The following is a 22,051-nucleotide window of genomic DNA, read 5'->3' on the forward strand; positions in this document are numbered from 1 at the left end:
TATTGGCTTCTCCACTTTTTGCACTCGTTTACAATTGGCAAAAGGGTCCTCTCAGTTGTGCTGCTGGATGATACTGCTACATAAAAACTGGTTGTGGCTCTCTCCAATTGCTTTGTACACCTTTATAGGTTGATCTCTAAGCTGAGAATCTGGCAGTGACCAGCTGAGTTAGCACATTTTTCTTCTCAATGCAGGGCCTGGTATTCTAGATGCTAGTATTATTCTCAACAAAAATAACAGAGAAGATGAGAGTGTACTAAAGTGGCAATTTTAACTGACAAAATGCTAGAATCTTTCATAAAACTTGAGTGTAACCATCTGAGAAAACCCTAATCAGGCAATTAATTCACAAAATTATCTACAGGAAGAGTTAGCTCATTACACCAAGATTACACAAAAATAGTCATTACCCCACTTTACAGAAAACAGCACTTTTCAGATGCTGACCTCTACCTTTAACAATATCTTGATCTTGATATTTTTTGAAATAACAATGCATAAACTTTCTCTGATGATTAAGGCATAGGCACTAGTGTATCAAATTTAATTATGGCCTTACCAATCTGCTATGCTTCTACATTTCAAAAGCTACTGCAACAGAACATGTATGGATCCCACCCATCTATGTAATTAATTCTGTAAGCAGTGTATATTTGTTAACTGGTTACAGTGTGGAAGTTTATGATTTCTTAAAGGTTTATTTCCTAAAAGTTTATTGGCATGAATATTTATGCATTTTTCACCACCTTCCAAAATAATAAAATAAAATAAAATAGAAATATAAAATACCTGAACAGGTTACAAGGTTCTGAATATGACATATTGTGCTAACTATCCCTTAAGTTGGTTGCAAGACACTGTCCTCTGGCTGGCTGTAATTATTCAACTGCAGTTGTTTATGGCACATTTAATGGTCAAAATTAATGTGCAGTGGCTGCATGATGGTATACTGTAGTCATCAAAAGTATGCTTGTAATGTTGAATTATTTTGTATGGAATTTAACATGGACTGTATATGAATTAACAGGCATTGGAAACAAGCCTGTCTCTGGTTACTTGGGGTGGGGTGGGGGACAGGTTTATATAATTGCAGATATTTCCTCCATATATGTTTGTCATCAGTGGCAAAGCAGATACAAATTCTGCAAGCTATTCTCCTGCACACAAAAGGCTAATTTTGCCAGTATGAAGTTATCCTGTCACTGATACAATAAAGCTTCACTCCACTAAGCCTGTTTAAGCACCGTTGGGATGTCACCAAGAGCATTCTGTTAATCATGACAGTAAAATTAAACCTTAATACCTTTTATTGAAACTAGATAAAAGTTATGACATAGGGACTGTACACTGATAGTTTTAATCTTATGATTAAGATACTGGGCCAAATTCAGAGGTTATAAAGGGCTGCAAGTAATAATAAGACCTTAGAGCATTTTAACAGCATACTGTTTTTGAAAACCACTTTGTTAAACAACATCCCTGGTGCCCCTGCTTCTAATTTCCATATCAGATATACTCTGTCAACAAATAAATCCTGTGGCTGTTGACTGATGTCCTTGCTAAACTGTAAAGAGATTATGACTGCAGGAGACAGATTTTAGTGCGGAGAAGAGTAAATGCACAACTTGGTTAAAACCTGTACTCTACTGTAGCCTCCGAAAGAGATAAGTAATCCATTGCTCTCCATCCACAGAGACTTTATGTAGCTGAAACCCAAAGAATCTGTTCCCAATTATTTCTAGGCACTAACATTCTTCTGTACCCCCAAACATCCGTGTGACTTTGAAACTATTATCATTGCTGGAATCCTGGAAGATAAAGGGCATCCAGGTTGGGGAAGATTATACTTCCATTCATGTTGATTTATTTACAATCTTTACATTTTCTCCCCAATAGCAAGCTTCTCAGAACAGAAGCTTTGGAATATAACTTTTTTGTGTGGAAAGTAAACATACCGTGGCCTAGGAATATTCCAGGATGGGCAGTGCCAAGCCATCTTGTATTTCCAGTTTGGGCCCAGGATTTAGTATTTCCAATCTAGAAATGTTCTTGCCAAACCTAAAAGGAAGCCACAGAGCCAGTTTGGTATAGTGGTTAAGGCACTGGGCTAAAGACTGTGAGTTTTAGTCCTGCCTTGGGCATGAAGCCAGCTGGTCTCTCTCAGCCCTAGGAAGGAGGCAGTGGCAAACCACTTCTGCAATCTTGCCAAGAAAACTGCAGGGCCTTGTCGAGGCAGTTGCCAGGAGTCAACAATGACTGAAAGGTGAAGAAGAAGAAGAAGAAGAGGAGGAGGAGGAGGAGCAGCAGCAGCAGCAGCAGCAGCAGGAGCAGCAGGAGCAGCAGGAGGAGCAGGAGGAAGCAGCCACGGTTACAGGCAGAATTTGGATTGGGCAGAAGCAGTGCACCATTCATGTCTCAAACTATGGCTAGCTGACACTTGCTGGTCTGTGAGTCTATTTTAAATACCTTCACAGTGTAATTTTGATGAGATCATCAATAATCCTGCAAATGCCACAATAAATCCTATAGCTATAATCATATGCCAATTTATCTGAGATTAAACTAGTCACTCCTGAATAAAATCTACCCTGAATACTTGCTTGAATAGAAAGACAGAATATAAATTGAATATATAAATAATAAATAAACTGCCGTAGGGTGGTGCTTTTAATCAGCCACACTTGAAAAGACTGGGGAATTGACCTACTAGAATTTGTGATCATTTGTTTCTTTTCCATTAGAAATGAGGAGGAGGGAAGGAAGGAGAAATGCAAAAGCTGTTAGAATGCATTCTGTTTGCAAGCCTTAGGTTCACCTGTAGACAAAATCTTTCATCTCTTTTAACCTGTTCTTTGCTATAGAAACTGATTCAATGTACTATAGAGCTTGGAATTTCAACTATCTCAGTGCATAGCCATAGCAGGCGTTCCCTCACACACCTTCATTTGTGTGGCTTTCTACAATCTTCAAATATAAAATGCTTAGGAAATGAAGCTGTACAAGCTGCACTCTCACAGGAAAGGAGGCGGCCAAGGAACATGGAGGTGAGGCAGGCCCCCTCACTCCCAGCCTTCCGGAAGAACTTGAAAATCTGGTTCTGCCACCTCGCTTGGGGTGGAAGGGGTAACAGTTCTTCTTGGGGGTGTCTGGCACCGTAGATCCCTCCCCAACGAATAAGATCTTCGCCCCTTAGATTTTGCATCTATTTTATTCTTATTTATCGGTTTGTTTATACTGTAATCTATATTTTTATGGTTTTAATTGTTGATTTTATTGTAAACTGCCCAGAGTTCCTTTTTGGGGGAGATGGGCAGTAATAGAAATTTGAAAAAATAAATTAAATAAATAAATAAACATATTTAATTAAATTTTGTTTTGTATGAGGTACCTGCTCAGGTTGTTTTGGAATGAAAACCCTAGGGTGGCTGATGACCTGTTTCCCTAATTTGCAGAGCAGTGCTAAATCACTCATTAGTAAGTTGGTGCCACCATTTGGGATAGCTTAGGATACTGATGAACTGCAGCTCCCAGCATCTCTATCTCTTGGCTATGCTTCAGAAGGCTGCTACAAGTTGTGGTTCAACAACCTATAGAGTGGCACAAATTCCCTACCCCTAGTTTAGGTATAATACACTTATTAAATATAGCCAACATAGTTATTTCCAGGATATATAGTATTTTCCCCCTTTATCACATTAAGTTAAAGTAAAATAAGGTTGAAGTCAAGATTTTTAGGAGCCAAAAACACTCCTGAAACCTTTGTTTTCCACCTCTGCTGTATGTAAGTATATTCACAGGGAAAGACCTCAGTGAGAAGTAGATTATTACAAATGATGGAGTGTATTTTATGGACTGGTAATTGACTGCAGTAAATCCTCCTCCTCCCCCCCCCTCCTCCTCCATCTTTTTAATGCAAGGGCAGTCCTATAGCATCACAAAAGTATGTACGGTATACCTATTTTCACATTCAGTTCCTTCTTAATACAGTTTCTCCAACGAGTTATACAGTAGAGTATGAAGGCATCTGGAAAAAAGAAATGTGACTAATTTCTGTGAAGTAGTAATAAGATAGAATTGTAATAAAGTAGTTTCAGATAGCTCAAAGTCATTTGCGTTTGCCACATGGGGAGATGGAAATAATGACAACAACAATGCTTTGTTCTTACATGCTGTTTTCAGATGTTTAGAGTGCTTTGCATGCATTATCTTCCTTTGATATGCATAGCATTGAGCTATGTGGTGGAGAACATGCTGCAAGAGGCTCCAGATTCTGTCTCTGGCATTTCCATATTTTGTTGTCAAAGATTCCTGTCTGCAATCTCTTTAGAGCCACTGCCAATATAACTGAGCCTCAGCTTGGCCAATGGTTTGCCTTGGTATGAAGCATTTTCCTATGCTCCTTGATCTGTGGTAGCTTTTAATACTTCCTCCCTGCTTTACCCTCTCACTGATTTGGGTAAGAAAGCCTACAAGCAAGTGTCCTAACAAAGGGATTAGGATTTGTTTATGTGAGAATTCAGACAGTCAGTAAGTTTAAGAAGAAGAGATTGTAAAGTCTGCCCAGTGGGCTAACTTCTAACCCCTACTAAGTTCTGATGTTATTGGGAAGTACTTTTTCTGTACATTAAATTACGGGCTGGTGGACCTCTGCTCATTTCTATACTTCCCACCATAAATGTATCTAGAAACCGAGACTGGTTGTTATCTGTTTGTTTATCACTTCATTTTTGTATGCTTGGTGACATCTGTTTGGGTTGGTGTTGGAGCAAGTGTATACTTGACATCAGTGTTTTGAAACAGGTTTTTTAAAATAATAATTATTAGAAAAACAGGTCTGTGAGGGGAAATTTACTCAAAATTGCCCTTCATCTTCCCTGTTTTCTGTTTTGTAGTTTGAATTATAATTTGGTTGAAAATCCATGGGAAATATGTATAAGGGAAACAGTTATAAGGGGCTGAAGGACACAATTCTGAGAGGGAAACAAGATAGGAGCAAGATTTATTTATCTATCTTTGCCTACTTTAAACTGTCTTGAAAAGGATTTATGTTAATACAGTTTAAAAGCACACCAATAAGTAATGTCAATAAGTTTTTTTTAAAAAAAATTAAAGAATAACTAAAATTCCAGAACATCCCTGAACTAAACATGATAAAACATTATTAGGAAACCTGGGTAGCACTTAAAAGTTGTTTGCACTTAGAAGTTAATAATGATGGTGCCAGGTCAATGTTCCTAGGAAGAGTATTCCAGAGCTAGCCCACAATGGTAGGGATGGAAAAGCAGTCCCCTGAAGATTTCAGAGGGGGCAAATTAGAGCAAGGACCAAAAAGGACTTCACCACAATACAGATAAGCAATTTGAATAGAGTCCACTAAAGTACCTGTTATTACACTCACAAAATACATATTTGGAAAGTGTACACACAAATGGAGCAAAGATTTTGAAAAGCTATATTCTGTACTGTGTGTATGTGTGTATGCATATGTGATGGATAGAAAGCCAGTATGGGGTTATGGTTAAGATGCTAGACTAGGAGTAGAGAGACCCAGATTCTAGTACTCACTTAGGCACAGAATCTAACTGCGTGACTGATGATTTCCCAGTTGCTCTTTCTCAGTCCTAGACTGGAAAATTGAAAAACGAACAGCATATATCTACCAACCTGTACTGGGCCAGCATGTCACATTACAGTCCATAAATGAAGTTGTCACGCTGCAGTAGATTGATTTATGCTGATAATAACATACATATATTAGTGTATATGTGTTTAGAAAGTATATTAGGCAATGTTTTTGTTGTTGTTTATTCGTTTAGTCGCTTCCGACTCTTCGTGACTTCATGGACCAGCCCACGCCAGAGCTTCCTGTTGGTTGTCAACACCCCCAGCTCCACCAGGGACGAGTCTGTCACCTCTAGAATATCATCCATCCACCTTGCCCTTGGTCGGCCCCTCTTCCTTTTGCCTTCCACTCTCCCTACCATCAGCATCTTCTCCAGGGTGTCCTGTCTTCTCATTATGTGGCCAAAGTATTTCAGTTTTGCCTTTAATATCCTTCCCTCAAGTGAGCAGTCTGGCTTTATTTCCTGGAGGATGGACTGGTTTGATCTTCTTGCAGTCCAAGGCACTCTCAGAATTTTCCTCCAACACCACAGTTCAAAAGCATCGATCTTCCTTCTCTCAGCCTTCCTTATGGTCCAACTCTCACAGCCACATGTTACTATGGGGAACACCATTGCTTCAACTATGCAGACCTTTGTTGTCAGTGTGATGTCTCTGCTCTTAACTATTTTATCGAGATTTGTCATTGCTCTTCTCCCAAGGATTAAGCGTCTTCTGATTTCCTGACTGCAGTCAGCATCTGCAGTAATCTTTGCACCTAGAAATACAAAGTCTTTCACTGCTTCTACATTTCCTCCCTCTATTTGCCAGTTATCATTCAAGCTGGTTGCCATAATCTTGGTTTTTTTGAGGTTTAGCTGCAAGCCAGCTTTTGGACTTTCTTCTTTCACCTTCATCATAAGGCTCCTCAGTTCCTCTTTGCTTTCAGCCATCAAAGTGGTATCATCTGCATATCTGAGATTGTTAATGTTTCTTCCAGCAATTTTAACTCCAGCCTTGGATTCCTCAAGCCCAGCATGTTGCATGATGTGTTCTGCATACAAGTTGAATAGGTAGGGTGAGAGTATACAGCCCTGCCGTACTCCTTTCCCAATCTTAAACCAGTCCGTTGTTCTGTGGTCTGTTCTTACTGTTGCTACTTGGTCGTTATACAGATTCTTCAAGAGTCATACAAGATGACTTGGTATCCCCATACCACTAAGAACTTGCCACAATTTGTTATGGTCCACACAGTCAAAAGCTTTAGAATAGTCAATAAAACAGAAATAGATGTTTTTCTGAAACTTCCTGGCTTTTTCCATTATCCAGCAGATATTGGCAATTTGGTCCCTAGTTCCTCTGCCTTTTCTAAACCCAGGTTGTACATCTGGCAATTCTCGCTCCATGAATTGCTGAAGTCTACCTTGCAGGATCTTGAGCATTACCTTACTGGCATGTGAAATGAGTGCCACTGTTCAATAGTTTGAACATTCTTTAGTGTTTCCCTTTTTTGGAATGGGGATATAAGTTGATTTTTTCCAATCTGATGGCCATTCTTGTCTTTTCCAAATTTGCTGGCATATAGCATGCATTACCTTGACAGCATCATCTCGCAAGATTTTGAACAGTTCAGCTGGGATGCCGTCATCTCCTGCTGCCTTGTTATTAGCAATGCTTCTTAAGGCCCATTCAACCTCACTCTTCAGGATGTCTGGCTCTAGCTCGCTTACCACACCATCAAAGCTATCCCCGATATTGTTATCCTTCCTATACAGGTCTTCTGTATATTCTTGCCACCTTTTCTTGATCTCTTCTTCTTCTGTTAGGTCCTTGCCATCTTTGTTTTTGATCATACCCATTTTTCCCTGGAATTTACCTCCAATGTTTCTAATTTTCTGGAAGAGGTCTCTTGTCCTTCCTATTCTATTGTCTTCTTCCACTTCCGTGCATTGCTTGTTTAAAAATAATTCCTTATCTCTTCTGGCTAACCTCTGGAATTTTGCATTTAATTGGGCATATCTCCCCCTATCACTGTTGCCTTTTGCTTTCCTTCTTTCTTGGGCTACTTCTAGTGTCTCAGCAGACAGCCATTTTGCCTTCTTGGTTTTCTCTTTCTTTGGGATGTATTTTGTTGCCGCCTCCTGAACAATGCTGCCAACTTCTGTCCAGAGTTCTTCCGGGACCCTATCTACTAAGTCCAGTCCCTTAAATCTATTCTTCACCTCCACTGCATATTCCTTAGGAATATTAGTGAGCTCATATCTAGCTGATCTGTGGGTCTTCCCTAATCTCTTTAGTCTGATCCTAAATTGTGCAAGAAGAAGTTCGTGATCAGAACTACAGTCAGCTCCAGGCCTTGTTTTTACCGACTGTACAGATGTCTGCCACCTTTGGCTGCAAAGGATGTAGTCAATCTGATTTCGGTGTTGTCCATCTGGTGAAGTCCATGTATAAAGCCGTCTCTTAGGTTGTTGGAAGAGAGTGTTCGTTATGCACATTGAGTTGTCTTGGCAGAATTCTATCAGCCTATGTCCTGCTTCGTTTTGTTCTCCCAGGCCATGCTGACCTGTAATTCCAGGTGTCATTTGACTGTCCACCTTACCATTCCAGTCTTCTGTGATGAAAATAACATCTCTTTTAGGTGTGTTGTCCAGTAGGTGCTGCAGATCCTCATAGAACTGCTCTACTTCAGCTTCTTCAGCATCTGTAGTTGGGGTGTATATTTGGATCACTGTGATGTTAGATGGCTTGCCTTGAATTCGAATTGAGATCATTCTATCATTTTTTGGATTGTATCCAAGCACTGCTTTAGCCACTTTACTATTAATTATGAAGGCTACTCCATTTCTTCTGTGGTCCTGTTGTCCACAGTAGTAGATCTGGTGGTCATTTGATGTGAAGTGGCCCATTCCAGTCCATTTCAGTTCACTGATGCCCAAAATATCTATCTTTAATCTTGACATCTCACCAATAACCACATCCAATTTGCCCTGGCTCATAGATCTTACATTCCAGGTTCCAATGGTGTGTTGATCCTTAGAACATAGGATTTGCCGTTCACCGCCAGCACCGTCGGCCGCTAGGCATTCTTTCGGCTTTGAGCTCGCTGCGTCATCACATCTGGGGCTAGTTGAACTCATCCTCTGTTCCTCCCCAGTAGCATTTTGACCATCTTCCAACCTGGTTTTCTCATCTTCCGATGGTATACTGACATATCTCCGGTTGTACTGATCCCTTTAGTTTTCATGGCAAGAGTACTGGGGTGGGTTGCCATTACTTTCCCCAGGGATCACATTTAGTATGACGTCTCTGTCATGACCTTCCCGTCTTGGGTGGCCCTTCACGGTTTTGCTCATGGCATCATTGAGGTGCTCAAGCTCCAGCACCACGACAAGGTAATGATCCTTTGCTGAAGATTAGGGAATGTATATATGTGGAAATCTGTACTAAGGAAAATTATACACATATCTCTATATTTCAGGAGAAATTGTATACTGTATAACAACTAATGTGGATTTTCCAATAATTTTTTTAAATTGCAAATGTTGAGAAGAATGGAGTTTTATGCAAAAGTTTTCAGTATTGACAATATTGAAACTGACACCCATTATACCCTATAGAACATATCTTACTCATTTAACCTTCGAAGATACCCTCAGAATGGGGACAAGGGTTGTGGGGATCCTGATTTGTCTCTTGCTTAAGTTTAATCATTTCCTATATTGTCATTTCTCTGTTCTCAATCATCTCTCAGAAGTGTGCACCAAGGGAGTTTTAAGAAAGTTGGTGGTTACAACCCCACAATTGACAACCCAACCTTTTATAAGTGTCTGCAATGTCACACATGTATATAAAAAGAATGGAGCTGAATGCCAGTTATGACAACTATATTGACTTTTTTGACTGATTGGATTTTCTAGTCCCTCCCAAAGTTGTTCATATGCTCATATTTTAAGTTGCCATTGAATCACTACTCCACATACTTGTATTTTATGTAAAAGATAAGGGAAATCTGTTATCCTTTATACATAATGATCTCTTCCAGTGTATGGCTCCCTGCTCAGTATTATATTTATCAAATATAGACTCTTGGCTTTTTTTTTCCTGTGTCACTGGAAAAGCTTCACTGATCTAGTTTTTAAAAGTGCCAATTCAACAATGTCATCATATATTGCCCCTAGTTGCTTGAATAAAGTGAGAAATGATGCCCTGAGATTTTTTTAATGGCTAGCTTTCTGAAATTTGCTAGCTGACTCATTTCCTGAATCTTAACAGCTTTCTTCAAAAGCAATTAAATTTCCCAAGTCAGATGAAGCCTATAATAAGCATAGCAGCAGCTTGAGCAGTTTGAAATAGGAAAGCTAGTTCAGATATTATTGTTCGCTCAGCATCACTTGCTGCTGACACCAGTATTAAATGTTACTCAGTTGGATTAAAATAAAAATAAAATCTTAAGTTGGAACAATCCTAGAAAGTCAGTGGACTTGAAGTGGGTCCTAAGTACAATTAGCATAACTTTTAGCGTTCTTTAATATTACATATGCAAAATCTTATTTTTCCCATCTTTGTTGTGGAACATTTGGTGAGCAGTTTTATAGGATTTATTCATTTCAGTGATGATTCACAATAGTCTTCTCATCATAAATGTTCTGATCCTTATACCTGTGTTATGTTTATTTTTGTGAGAAATGCAGATCCATGGTTGTGTGGCTACTATAGTCACACTTTCTCTCTTCTGCCCCAAAATATGGGTGAGAGAGAAAGATGCAAGGTAGGGGATCCCTGCAGAATTTGCTGCTGGTGAAGGGAAAAACAAAAATAGAGTCATTATAGAAAAGGACATAATAACTCCTGCCCCAGCCCAGCTTTGCTTAATGCCATAACTAGAGCATGGAAACCACATATAATACAGCAGTGATAGTGGCAACGGCAATTACATTGCAAGTGGCAATGGTGGTTCAACCCTAAGAAGAAGTACCTTAGTAGCAGGCAGAGGAATAGGTACACAGCAGCTCTGTGCAACAGGGTTTGAGTGGTAATATGAAACCTGTGGGTCATGGGTTACCAATGCTATCCTAGTCAGAAACAGAGCTTGTTCCAGCCAGTGATGCTGGTGTCACTGTATTTCTGCACTTAACATTGGCTTGGGGTCGTCTCATTTTTGAAAGCTGTGAAATCACATAGCACTCTAGCACGTCCAAACAAGACATGTTTCAAGAGGACCTGAATCACCTCTTGTGACTGAGGGATAATTTAAAAGCCATGAGCGTTAGAAGAAAATAGATTTTGTATGATGTCATGGAAAATAAGAGAACACATTTCTTTAAATGGTGCCACCTTTCATAGATCAAATGGAACTGGTTGTACTTGAATGGCTGAATCATGTAAGAAATCCCAGGATTTAAACTGAAGCTGACCCCAAGTCAACCAGTCTGAGGTTGAACCCAACTAAGTCACACAGTCTTATGCCTTAGAACTAGTGCACTGCCAAAACCTATTCCCACCTTTTGAGAAATTCTTTACTTGCACAGAAAAAACATAGCTTTCTGCCTCTTTGGAATAAAGTGGAGGAATTTTACTTAAAAAATTGCAGTGAGGCAGTAGGACAGGAAAATGTGCAACATCACAACACAGATATGAAAGAGTATAGTTTGCATGTGACATCATAATGCATGTTTTGTCATTTTGGCATAATTGAGGTTCAGAATGGACATCTATGATACAAGCTTCCTTAGTTAAGCAGTATTATGTTGCAGTGGATTTACACCCACAAAAGAAATGTATCAAGGTTGAATAAAATTTCCTTAGAAAATTTTAAGAATTACTGGAATTATATAGAAATTGCTTTTTTCCACATAACTACAGATGTAATAGTAAAATAGTTCTTGACATTACAAAATACCTTGTAATTTATTGGGGCTGTAAGGTGAACAGTACATATATTTTTTCTTATAGAATACATACCAACAAACAAAGAGCATTTGCAGTGCTAAAATGAAAGGCAGCTGTTTTTATGTGGCAACTTGGTACATTGAATTGAATTCTATAGGTTGCATATAACAGCTCAAGGGAAGGTTTCTTTTCATTTTATTTTTCCCCTTTTTGGCTACTAAGGATCTATATCACCCTTAAGGTATTGCACTGAGTAATTTGATTAAACCAGGAAAAGTAATTTTTACAAGATTCTTACTAATTCATTATGTTAAAATATTCCACCAAATTACGTATATGTTAACGGTGAACTAGGAAATAAAAGACATGGCATTCAACATGTGGGGGAAGGATAGTGAAGAAAGATCTGTAATGTTGTTTAAGGAAGAGCTTAGTGTCTTTTGGGTCAAAAGAGCCTAAGATGGCTTGTCAAAAAGACTCATGATGAGCTTTTGGGTCTAAAATTGCTGTATATTTACTTAGGGAGGTCATGCTGTGGGGCAACAAATAATTGAGTTGTATAATTAACACCCAGAAATGTGTTCAGAGACAGTAATAATAAGAAAGGAACTAAGAAGAAACTCTCTACTTGCTGGTGGCAGATGTGGGTTTGTTATAATTTGAGAATCTGTCAAAAGAGAGGGGAGAAAGAAAAGGGGTAAGAAATAAAAATATCTTTTAGTTTTGTTAAGTGTCTCTAACATATAAATTGCAGCTATTTTTCAAGGTAGTGGGTACTCTTGATATTGTTAAAAAAAAAGTCGTCTGTCTAAAATTCAGCAACACAATACCAAAGGATTTTTGGCCATTAAAATAATAATAATGCTCTTGCCATTTTTGCAGTCAATTGAGGGGAAGTAGGTTACTTGAGCCTTTTTAATTTTCTTTTCCTCACTTGCATATGCTGCATTATTTTTGACATTTCTGCATATTGTGCTTGGTGTTTTCAAAACAAAGATATAGACAATTCAAACCTTTGGGAGATAAAGTCTCTTTCTTGTTGCTTTTATGAAGCAGACCTCACCCAAAATATGCAGAACAAACCTCTCTATATCTTCATGTAAACTACACAATATTTTTCACAGTGTTCTATGAAATATCTTCCCTTTATAGTATACCAGTTCCAATCCTGGCATATTTGAAGGCATCTTTTAAATGTTGGTGTATTTGAGGTCTCTCTCTCTTTTTTAAAGGTATCTTTTTATGCTGGTCTTCTTCAGCTACAAATTTTCTCTAAGATTTGTTTTTAATTACTGTGCTTTAATTCTGTACTATTGTTTTTATGACTGTTGTAAGCCCTGTGGGATTTTTACAGTGAGAAACAGCATACAAATATTTTGAATGAATGAATGAATTAAAGAATGAATAACTACATACATACGTACATATGAATGCATCTCTAATGTGTGTGTGTGTGTGTGTATCCCAATGTCCTTTGTTTAGATGCCTCAGCTGATATTAGCTTACTTTTTTAAAGTCAATGGGAAAGCATATTCTTATATGCTTCCTGTATTCAACAGTGGCTCAAGAGACACATATTGTCACACAACATCAATCTGTGTATAACTGTATTTGAACTGAAGCCATTATGTTGATGTGACTGCCCCGAGAGGCAACTTAATTCCACCAGCTGGCCTACAGTGTAGCCCAGAGTAAAGTGCATTAATTATTTTATTTGAAAAGAGAAGTCTGTGTAATAAAATTATATGCTGGAAGAGATCAGGGAGTCTGCACAGGTGTTACAGTTTTGTTTTTCTCTGATTCAGTACTTCCATTGTGAAATCTTGAAGACAATTATATTTCCACAATAACCTTGTCATGTCAATGTGTGATCTGAATAAAAAATTGTTTCCCCTTGGCCCCGTTCACTCTCTGTGTCTTTCAAACAGAAAGAACTAATTAAGGCAAAGCTAAGGGGATTGAATTCAAAGTTTGCGTTGTTCATGTGACCTAATCTTTTTACAATGGCATCTTTTGCAATCTGTATAAGAATACATCTTTCTCTGAGCCATGTAAGGATGCCATTCATGCACTGTCCTCTCCCAAAAATCCTTCCATGAAAAAGAAAAGAATGAAGAATTGTTTTGAATGTGCAATAAAGATTTCAGGAAATTGGCATCTATGCAGCTTTACTTCTTGCTTTCACCACTTTGTTAACATGCAGAAATACTGTATAATATCTTAAGTTTGCTTCATTTGAAAGTCCTTAGCTGTTTTTCTATGTCAGAAAAAGAGAGGGAGGGGGAACCCTTCAAAGAATTAGATTAAATTGTGACATAAAAGTCTGTCAAGATGTAAAGAAATGTTGAATTAATGTAGTGGATTAGCAAATAGAGTAGGATGCCAAGAGCTGGGATGCATGAATAAGGAAAATGAAGACACTGTGAATTCGGTTATGTGATTTTCCACAGCTGAAATAAAATTGCTGCATATCTCAGAGAGAGAGAGAGAGAGAAAGAGAGACAGAGATTCAGAGAGTTTTCCTTGGGTCCTAAAAAATTAATGAACTGGGATTAATATGTAGGAAAAAGCAAAATGCTTTCCAAAGAGTAGGTATGTGTGAGGGAATTCTCTTGAGCCAGAGAAGAATAATGTTGGGCTCAGCATTTCACTTTCAAAACACTTGGACCAAAATACAGCAGGCAAAGCTCCAAAGTGACTTAAGGGCTCTTGTCACAGATGAGCTTGAATGTGTTTCTGCTTAAATTAGTCTATAATGTGCATGGAAAACCTATGTTTGCTAAAATGTACATTCTGTTGAAAAATGGCTTTGTTCCATTTTTCTTTTTCTTAGTAACATGATCTGCATGTATCATAGTGTGAGAGAAGCAGAAAAAAGAACATTTCAGTGCCTGTGTGAAAATGGATACATTCCTTGTACTATTTTTCTGCAGGTCTTTTCAAACATATTAAGTGTGAGGAAGATGTTTTGAGGACAGAGCAAGAAGTTAGCAAATGGGGCTCAGATTCCTAGTGTTTCCCTCCTCAAATTCTTTCCCTTCCGAATTTCTTCCTTGGTTTCTGTCATTTCATTTTTATTTGACAATCAAACTGCCTATATGGAAATGTCACATTGCAGACCTCAAAACCACAATGTTCAAATCTAGAAAATATATTTTTGGTCTGAATATATGACTATTAGAATATTAATACAGCATATGCAGTCACTTCACTTATACATTTCTATGCAAAAAAAAAAAGAAGAAGAAATAAAATAACAGTTGTACTAAATAAAACTTTCAACAAATCAGTTCAATAAAATATATAATATTGTAACATACACAACAAATATAGAGACAAACTACACATTTTGGAAAAAAAATACAGCGATAATTTCTATTTTCCAAGAGAATCATTTGGCATTAAAAATACTGTAGTCATTGGATGTGGTCAGGTGAATTTGTTTTGGAAATAAATTCCATGATAGATAAGGTTTTGTCTTTAATCCTCACAGTGTTTGCTCCATCATGACTGCAACTTATGTTACTATAGGTTATGTCCACAATATGAGCCATTTGGACTCTGGCTATAAGCTTCCTTTTGCCCTATATGTGCACTTCTCAGAGACATTTAGTTGGCCACCATCGGAAACAAATATTGTCCAACAGGAGTCATCTTATGCTTTTATGTAATTGGATAAGAAATGGGACACAGATAATACTAGTTTCTGCAAATGTTTTAGCCAAAATCCACCATAGGCATTCTTATAGATTCATTTATTTTAAACGTTTGTGAAGGTATTTTCTTGGGAAACCAGAAATGACATGATTTTGAAATCAACATCAACATTTTAGGCAGGCGTTTCACTGTAGTTGTGTATAAATATTTCTGTAGGATCAATATAATGCATTTCTAGCTGTTATTTGTGCACTTGCTAATATAAAGGTTAGCAAAAAATTGGGAGGCCTAGGTTCACACAGTCCTGATTGAGTTGGTAAGACTCTAAATCCAGTAAGATTAATCATTTGCATAAAAGATCTACCGGTAATCCTTGCTTAACAACCACAATTAGGACCAGAATTTTGGTGCTAAGCGAAGTGGTCATTAAGCAAATCGACCTGATTTTATGACCTTTTTTGCGGTGGTCATTAAGCAAATCACACAGCTCCCCATTGATTTTGCTTGCCAGAAGCTGGCTGGAAAGGTAAAAAAATTGTGATCATGTGACCATGGGGATGCTATGTGATTTTAAGTGTGAGGACCATTCGTAAGTCAGTTTTTCCAGCACCGTCCTAAGTCTGAACCATCACTAAATGAATGGTTCTTAAGCAAGGACTACCTGTAACAGATTTGGTGTATTCATGAAACATTGAATCCGAGATATTTATAAATGGAATATAACACTGTACAATTTGTGGTGGCCTAGATAGCTCCCATCAGCAGAATTTTGACTAGACCTTGTGGGAATCTTGATTTGTCTGGGAACTGATTTGTAATGCCTCTTGCTGTCTGGCATTTGGACCTCCTTTCAGGTATTACTGTTACACAACTTTATCTTCACAAAGACTTGGGATGATGTTCCTTCAGTCTGCTACTGCTGGTATTGGAATATATTTCTAGAACAATAAAAAATGTTGATGTATGCAAATTTTGAATGATTATGAATCAGTGAGACAAGCTGTAATCTAAGGAGCCAAGGGGTTGTGCATGTAAACTTTGAAATAATTTGAATACATCTAAATATACTGCAGCATAGTCAATTCTGCAAAATTATGTATAAGATACCTTGAAGGTATGTGAATTTTACCTGTTCCATCTGGATTATCAGGGAAGAGATTGCTCAAATAATTTGGAAACTGTAGGTGGCAGCCCTAGCTGACCTTGGCTGCTCTTGGAAGCTCAGTAGGATCAGCTTGTTCACACTTGGGTGGGAGATACTGAGATTATTTGGAGAGGAATTTAGAGTTGTTGACTAGATTTGAAGGTTGAAAAAAAATATCCTGGAATAAGGTAGCGGCAATTCAGATATTTAACTCTAATATTTTCACAGAACTCTAGTATTTCTTACTCCAGAAGCAATTTTTCAAATCTGGGTGGAATCCAGCGGCTAAATTCAGGTGGCTAAATCCAGTCCAGACATTTTCAGTTATTCTATTATTTCTGGACATTCCAAAATTCTTTAAAAATTCCTGTCAGTATTTAAATGTTTCTTTTTTTTTAAAGCACATTTTAACTGTGTTTGAGGAAATACTTAATTATTTTTACCCTAGCTGCATGAAATCTATTAATATTATATTTGTTCATTAAATCTTCAAAAAAGATCCATTCTTTTTTAATACAAACTGCCATTATCTGATGCAATTGTATAAATAATGGGGTATAGCCAGTAGGTTTGCATTTGTGTTCAGGGACTATTGTATTTGATGTGGGGAGCTGAGCTTGATCCCACTATGCGTGCTTGCCAGTAGTTTCTGACGTCAGTAAACACCATACAGCCATTTGAAGCATACTTTGCTTCAGCCTTGCAAGTTGAACCCTATTTAATTACACAATGTGTGCAATGTGTACAAGCAGAAAAGCAAGACTAATCTCATATTGACTTTTATGGATGTTGCACCACACTTTGTAAAGTTAGACTCCTGAAAGAGATTCCATAAATGGAATACAGTTGAAGTGACTTGCTTCTTTACAAAATGTTACAGGGGAGTGGTGAGAAAATTCTGGAAACAAATCCCTAGAGGGGAGTTTAAAGCTTTCCATGATGGTGAAATTTATTGTAAAACAATGAAGAGAAGATATGATAGACAAAATGAGAAGTGGATAGGAGGAAAACTGAAAGTGTATGGTGATTATTATATGAATATGAATAAGAATAAGAAAGTCAAGGAAGGCAACACTGGTGCATTAGGGCATTGGTGTGACTCCAGATACTTACCTACCTACCTACCTATTTATTGGACTTATATGGCTGTCTATCTTATATGATGACTCTAGGCGGCTGATTTGACTTTTGAAAAAGACTGTTTGGAAATAATGGGAAGTGGACATGTTTCAGAACAAAGCACTAGCCTCCAGCTTCATGTTGATTTGCAAGAATACGTTTGAGCCTCACAAAGTCTCCATCTTGGGAGGCAACTTTACTTTATGGTAAAAGGGTGTGTGTGACTGGCTTACTCATGGTTTTGTGCATGACATATCTCCCATGACAGCCATTTTCTGGGCATGCTTATCACACCTAGTCAAAATTATAGATATGCCCTTGAGTGAAAAAGGTTGTCTATCCCTGGACCAGAAGGTAAAGTTAGAGACACTAAAGTGAGCTACATATATTGGCAAACATCCACTCTTCTTTTGATCTTTGCAATTTATAAAAACCTCCCAGATAGCTTTCTCTGTTTTCAGTGGCTCTTAGTGTTGAATAATTTTTATCTTTAGCTTCTGTCTAAAATAGCTTCAGATACACATTTGTGGACCACTATTCAAAAGATTTTCTTAATGTATCTTCATTGTATGCAAAGAACGAAATGAGATTTTTCCAACCAGATTTCTACATATATAAGTTTATCAGTGTTATTGTAAGACTCCTTGTTAAAAAGGTTCTCATTGGATTTAAAATTGTGTCTCCAGTTGAGCAGCTTGCAATCAAGGACATGATGGCTAGTTCATTACTTGGCTGGTTAATCGGTAATTATTCATTTCCTTTTGAAAATGTCCGTGGATCCTCATATGAATAAATGAAAGAACAATTTATTACCCAGTTCAACTAATCTTTCTTCCCCCTTTTTCCTTCTCTAAGCTTGCAAGATTGGATACTACAAAGCCTTCTCAACAGATGTTGCCTGTGCCAAGTGCCCACCTCACAGTTTCTCCATCTGGGAAGGTTCCACTTCTTGCACCTGTGATCCAGGCTTTTTCCGAGCAGAAAATGATGCTGCTTCCATGCCCTGTACTCGTAAGTCAGTTGCCTTTATTTATTAATTTTCCTCTTCCTTTTTCTGCTGTTTCAATAATTTATACATGGAACACTCCCCGGAGATGAACATCTGCCTATATACAATGTCTTGTTGGTGACAGGAACATTCAGTAACAATTCCCTTTTAAACAAGTCAACACAGTATGTCAGGACCAGGTTGTCTCTCCTGGCACACATCAGAAAATGAAGTTTGCAATTAAGTGACAGGATGTAGGTCAACAGTGAGAACAGAAGCTCTAGCTCTCCCCTCCCCTCCCCTCCCCTCCCCTCCCCTCCCCTCCCCTCCCCTCCCCTCCCCTCCTCCTCCTCCTTCTCCTTCTCCTTCTCCTTCTTCTTCTTCTTCTTTTTTATGGCTTTGGTACCTGTACTATACAAGTGCCTCAAGGCTGCATAATGAGGAACAATTGTAGGCTTGCAGTTCTTACCTGAAACAGAAAATGGGGGGAAAAAAATACCCTGAAAGAAACTGAGTCGTGTAAAAGTTGATTTGTGGTAGCTCTAAACTGGTTTTGTGCCTGGTTGCTTAATCTGTCTAATGGGTAAAGTTAACACACTGTTTTAACATAAGAGCTGATTCACTCAGTTACTTTTACACAATAAAGTCACTGCCTCTAGGGCAGGGGTACATGAACAAGAGCCATATGAATTACATTCCAAAGACCATACTCCAAAAACATGTGGGGGCAGAGCTAAGAGGCTGGACCAACAGAATAAATTAACACAATAAATAGGCTAATTATTCATATATTTAATAACATTAATTTTTTGTCATAGTAAAAATTATAGTTTGGTGGCAACCATTGAAAGGGCCAGGAGCCTAAAATAATTTAGGGACTTCAGGAAGTGCAGCTCATTATTGCTAACCTCTTTCTAGAGTAAAGAGGTAACTATTATTTGTTGTGAGCTGCCTAAAACTCTGAGGGGTGTAAGTGAGAGATCAATGTTTATAATAAGCAAATAAAGCCTTCATGAGTAGTCCTGGTAAATGCTTTTCTCAGAGTGGTAGGTGGCAGTACTGCAGCTGAAACTCTCCCCACGACCTGAGTTCAATCCCAGGGGAAGCCAGATTCTCGGGTAGCCGGCTCAGGTCGACTCAGGCTTCCATTCTTCTGAGGTCGGTAAAACAAGTACCCAGCTTGCTGGGGAAGGTGATAACTGGGGAAGGCAATGGCAAACCACCCCGCTATAGTCTGCCAAGAGAACATCGCAAAAATGGCGTCCCCCCAAAGGATCAGACATGACTTGGTGCTTGCACAGGGGACCTTTCACCTTTCACATACATAAAGGCTCCTTTTCTCTCAAGATCATGTCAGGGAACTTAGCTCTCTAGAAGTGGCTGAAGTATAGCTCTTTGATACGCTTATCACTGTGAGCTAGCTAAGCTCCTGGGAGTTATCATCCAGTAATATATGAAGTAACAGAAGTTCCCCCCTCCTAATGTATGCCCTTCCCCTTCTTCCTTTATTTTTTTCACAGCCATAAAAGCTCCGTTCATGCCAAGTTCAGTATCCCTACTATAATGAATTAAACCTGATACATATACACTCATGTATTTATGTCTGCCTGCCTGCTTGCCTTCCTGCCTTTAAAATCTCAAGGAGTAGACCAAACTTCGAGGATACATGCTGAGTCGCAAGAGAGAAGATTACATCTTAATTTGTCAAGAATGCTAGTAGCAAGCAGGAGCAGAGAAGTGGAACTCAGAGCATGCTTGTGTCACAAGGGCAATGATTTCATTGTCCTTGGACTACTCAATTTATGAGCAAGAGCACTGATGCTGCAGTTCTGTATAACAAAATTCAGCTCATGTGTTTGTGTGGGAATATTCAGCTACTTCTTTCATAAAACAGCCAGTTTAATTAGTCTGATACTCCCCAAAATGGAGATTAGATGAGGTACTTCTTAGTGCTGAGATCAGTACAAAGGCCAAAGCAAGATTGGTGTTTAACTAGAAGAAATTAACCTGTACTAATCCACAAGGATGTTTCTGAATATTTTCCAAGCAGAGCTCAGGGGACAAATCCAAACAAGGTTATGTTGCTCAATTTCATCCTGAGTGGTTAGGCTTCAGTATTTTTCTACCTACTACCCTCCATGTCTCACATTCATCTATTTTTACCTAAACACACCTTTCATACCCCTTGTTGCTGAAGAGGACAGAGTAGGAATCTATTATGGTGTGATGGCTGCAGGTCAAGTGCAACAAATCTTCCAAAATATAGTTTTTCTACTGGGACTAGGTAGCTACATTTCTCAACAGTCCTTGGGAAGCAAGTGAGGCACTCCAGAAGAGAAGAAACCAAACCACCTTGCATCCTCTGTGCTTACTATATACAGGCAGACAGATCTGTCATGCTTACTATTGGAGTAAGCAACACTTTGTAGAATGCTGAAAGGAGTAAGAAATAGTAAGCCAAGGAAGTTAAACACATGCTTTAAGGCATAGAATAACAGCAGGATATAAGAAAAAGAAAAGTTAAATCTAGTTTACATCAATACCATTAATATCCATATCTTTCTGTCTTTGCAATGCATCCTTGTTTCTATCACATCCATTTATTGATTCATACATTGTCTTTTCTTCTTTAAATTCCTTACCTCTCATTCAGAATCCCATCAATTCCATTCCACAAAATTTTATCAGTTTTCTTCTTCTTCTTCTGCTCAACTCATTTACTTCTCCTTCGTACATTTGTTTTCCGCTTCAGTCCTTCATTCTCTTTATAGGACCTGTCTCACTTTAATATACCTTCCATACTAGTTGTTCATTCTTGTATCCAAGCTATATTCATTCAGTGCCCATTTGTTTTTTATTCTGTTTCTTCTTGTTTTACCATATGCTTCTTAAGTGCCCCATTCTCACTGCATTCAACTTTTTTCTCATGACATAAGTAACTCACTACCATATAACAAAGTGGGCAGAAACATATTCTTGCACACAGCCATTTTCACTTCTTTCAACGTTCATTCTTCACAATAGGTCACATACTACCAACTGCCTTTTTACCATCTTGTATGCATCTTAAAATTTCTCCATTCATTTACCTATTTTTAGTAATACCAGGATACCAGGATACTTGCTCTAGTTTTTTTTTACTATTTATGTATCTCTTGCAATTTTTTCCTCTATTTTCCCTGCCAAACTCAACTACTTTGGTTATTGATACATTAATTTTCATATGCATGCTTGTGTCATACAGTGTAACTTTCACTGCAAGTCATTTCATTTTCAGCCAGTGACAGAGCATTATCTGTATACAAAAGTATATATACATTCTTTTCCCCAACTGATATACCTTTAATGTCACCATGAACATGCCTTATATATTGACCTATAAATTCATTAAGCAATGGACATCACCCATTCTTGTCTTACTCACTGCTCAGTGCTGAACTGTTCACTAAGCATTTATCTATTGATTCTTATGCATGCTTTACTTCCATTATATATTCCTCTCATTACATTTAGCAACCAACCTTAAATTCCATAATCACTCAAATTACCCAACAATTCATGCCCTATACACTTTATCACATGCTTTCCCTAAATGAACAAACATAAAATAAACTTTCTCACATTCCTGTATCTCTCAGCAATCTGCTAAA

General features: G+C 38.1%; 1 protein-coding gene across 1 annotated transcript in view; it reads left to right on the forward strand.

Moving 5' to 3' along the window:
- Positions 1–22,051, forward strand: part of EPHA4 (EPH receptor A4) — a 168,655-nt gene that overhangs the window by 42,029 nt on the left and 104,575 nt on the right. The window contains exon 4 of the mRNA XM_063306702.1: positions 18,269–18,424. Within this exon, the coding sequence (XP_063162772.1) occupies positions 18,269–18,424 (156 nt within the window). The remainder of the gene's footprint in view (positions 1–18,268; positions 18,425–22,051) is intronic.

The sequence above is a fragment of the Candoia aspera genome, chromosome 6 (genome assembly GCF_035149785.1).
Source record: "Candoia aspera isolate rCanAsp1 chromosome 6, rCanAsp1.hap2, whole genome shotgun sequence".
NCBI lineage: Eukaryota > Metazoa > Chordata > Lepidosauria > Squamata > Boidae > Candoia > Candoia aspera.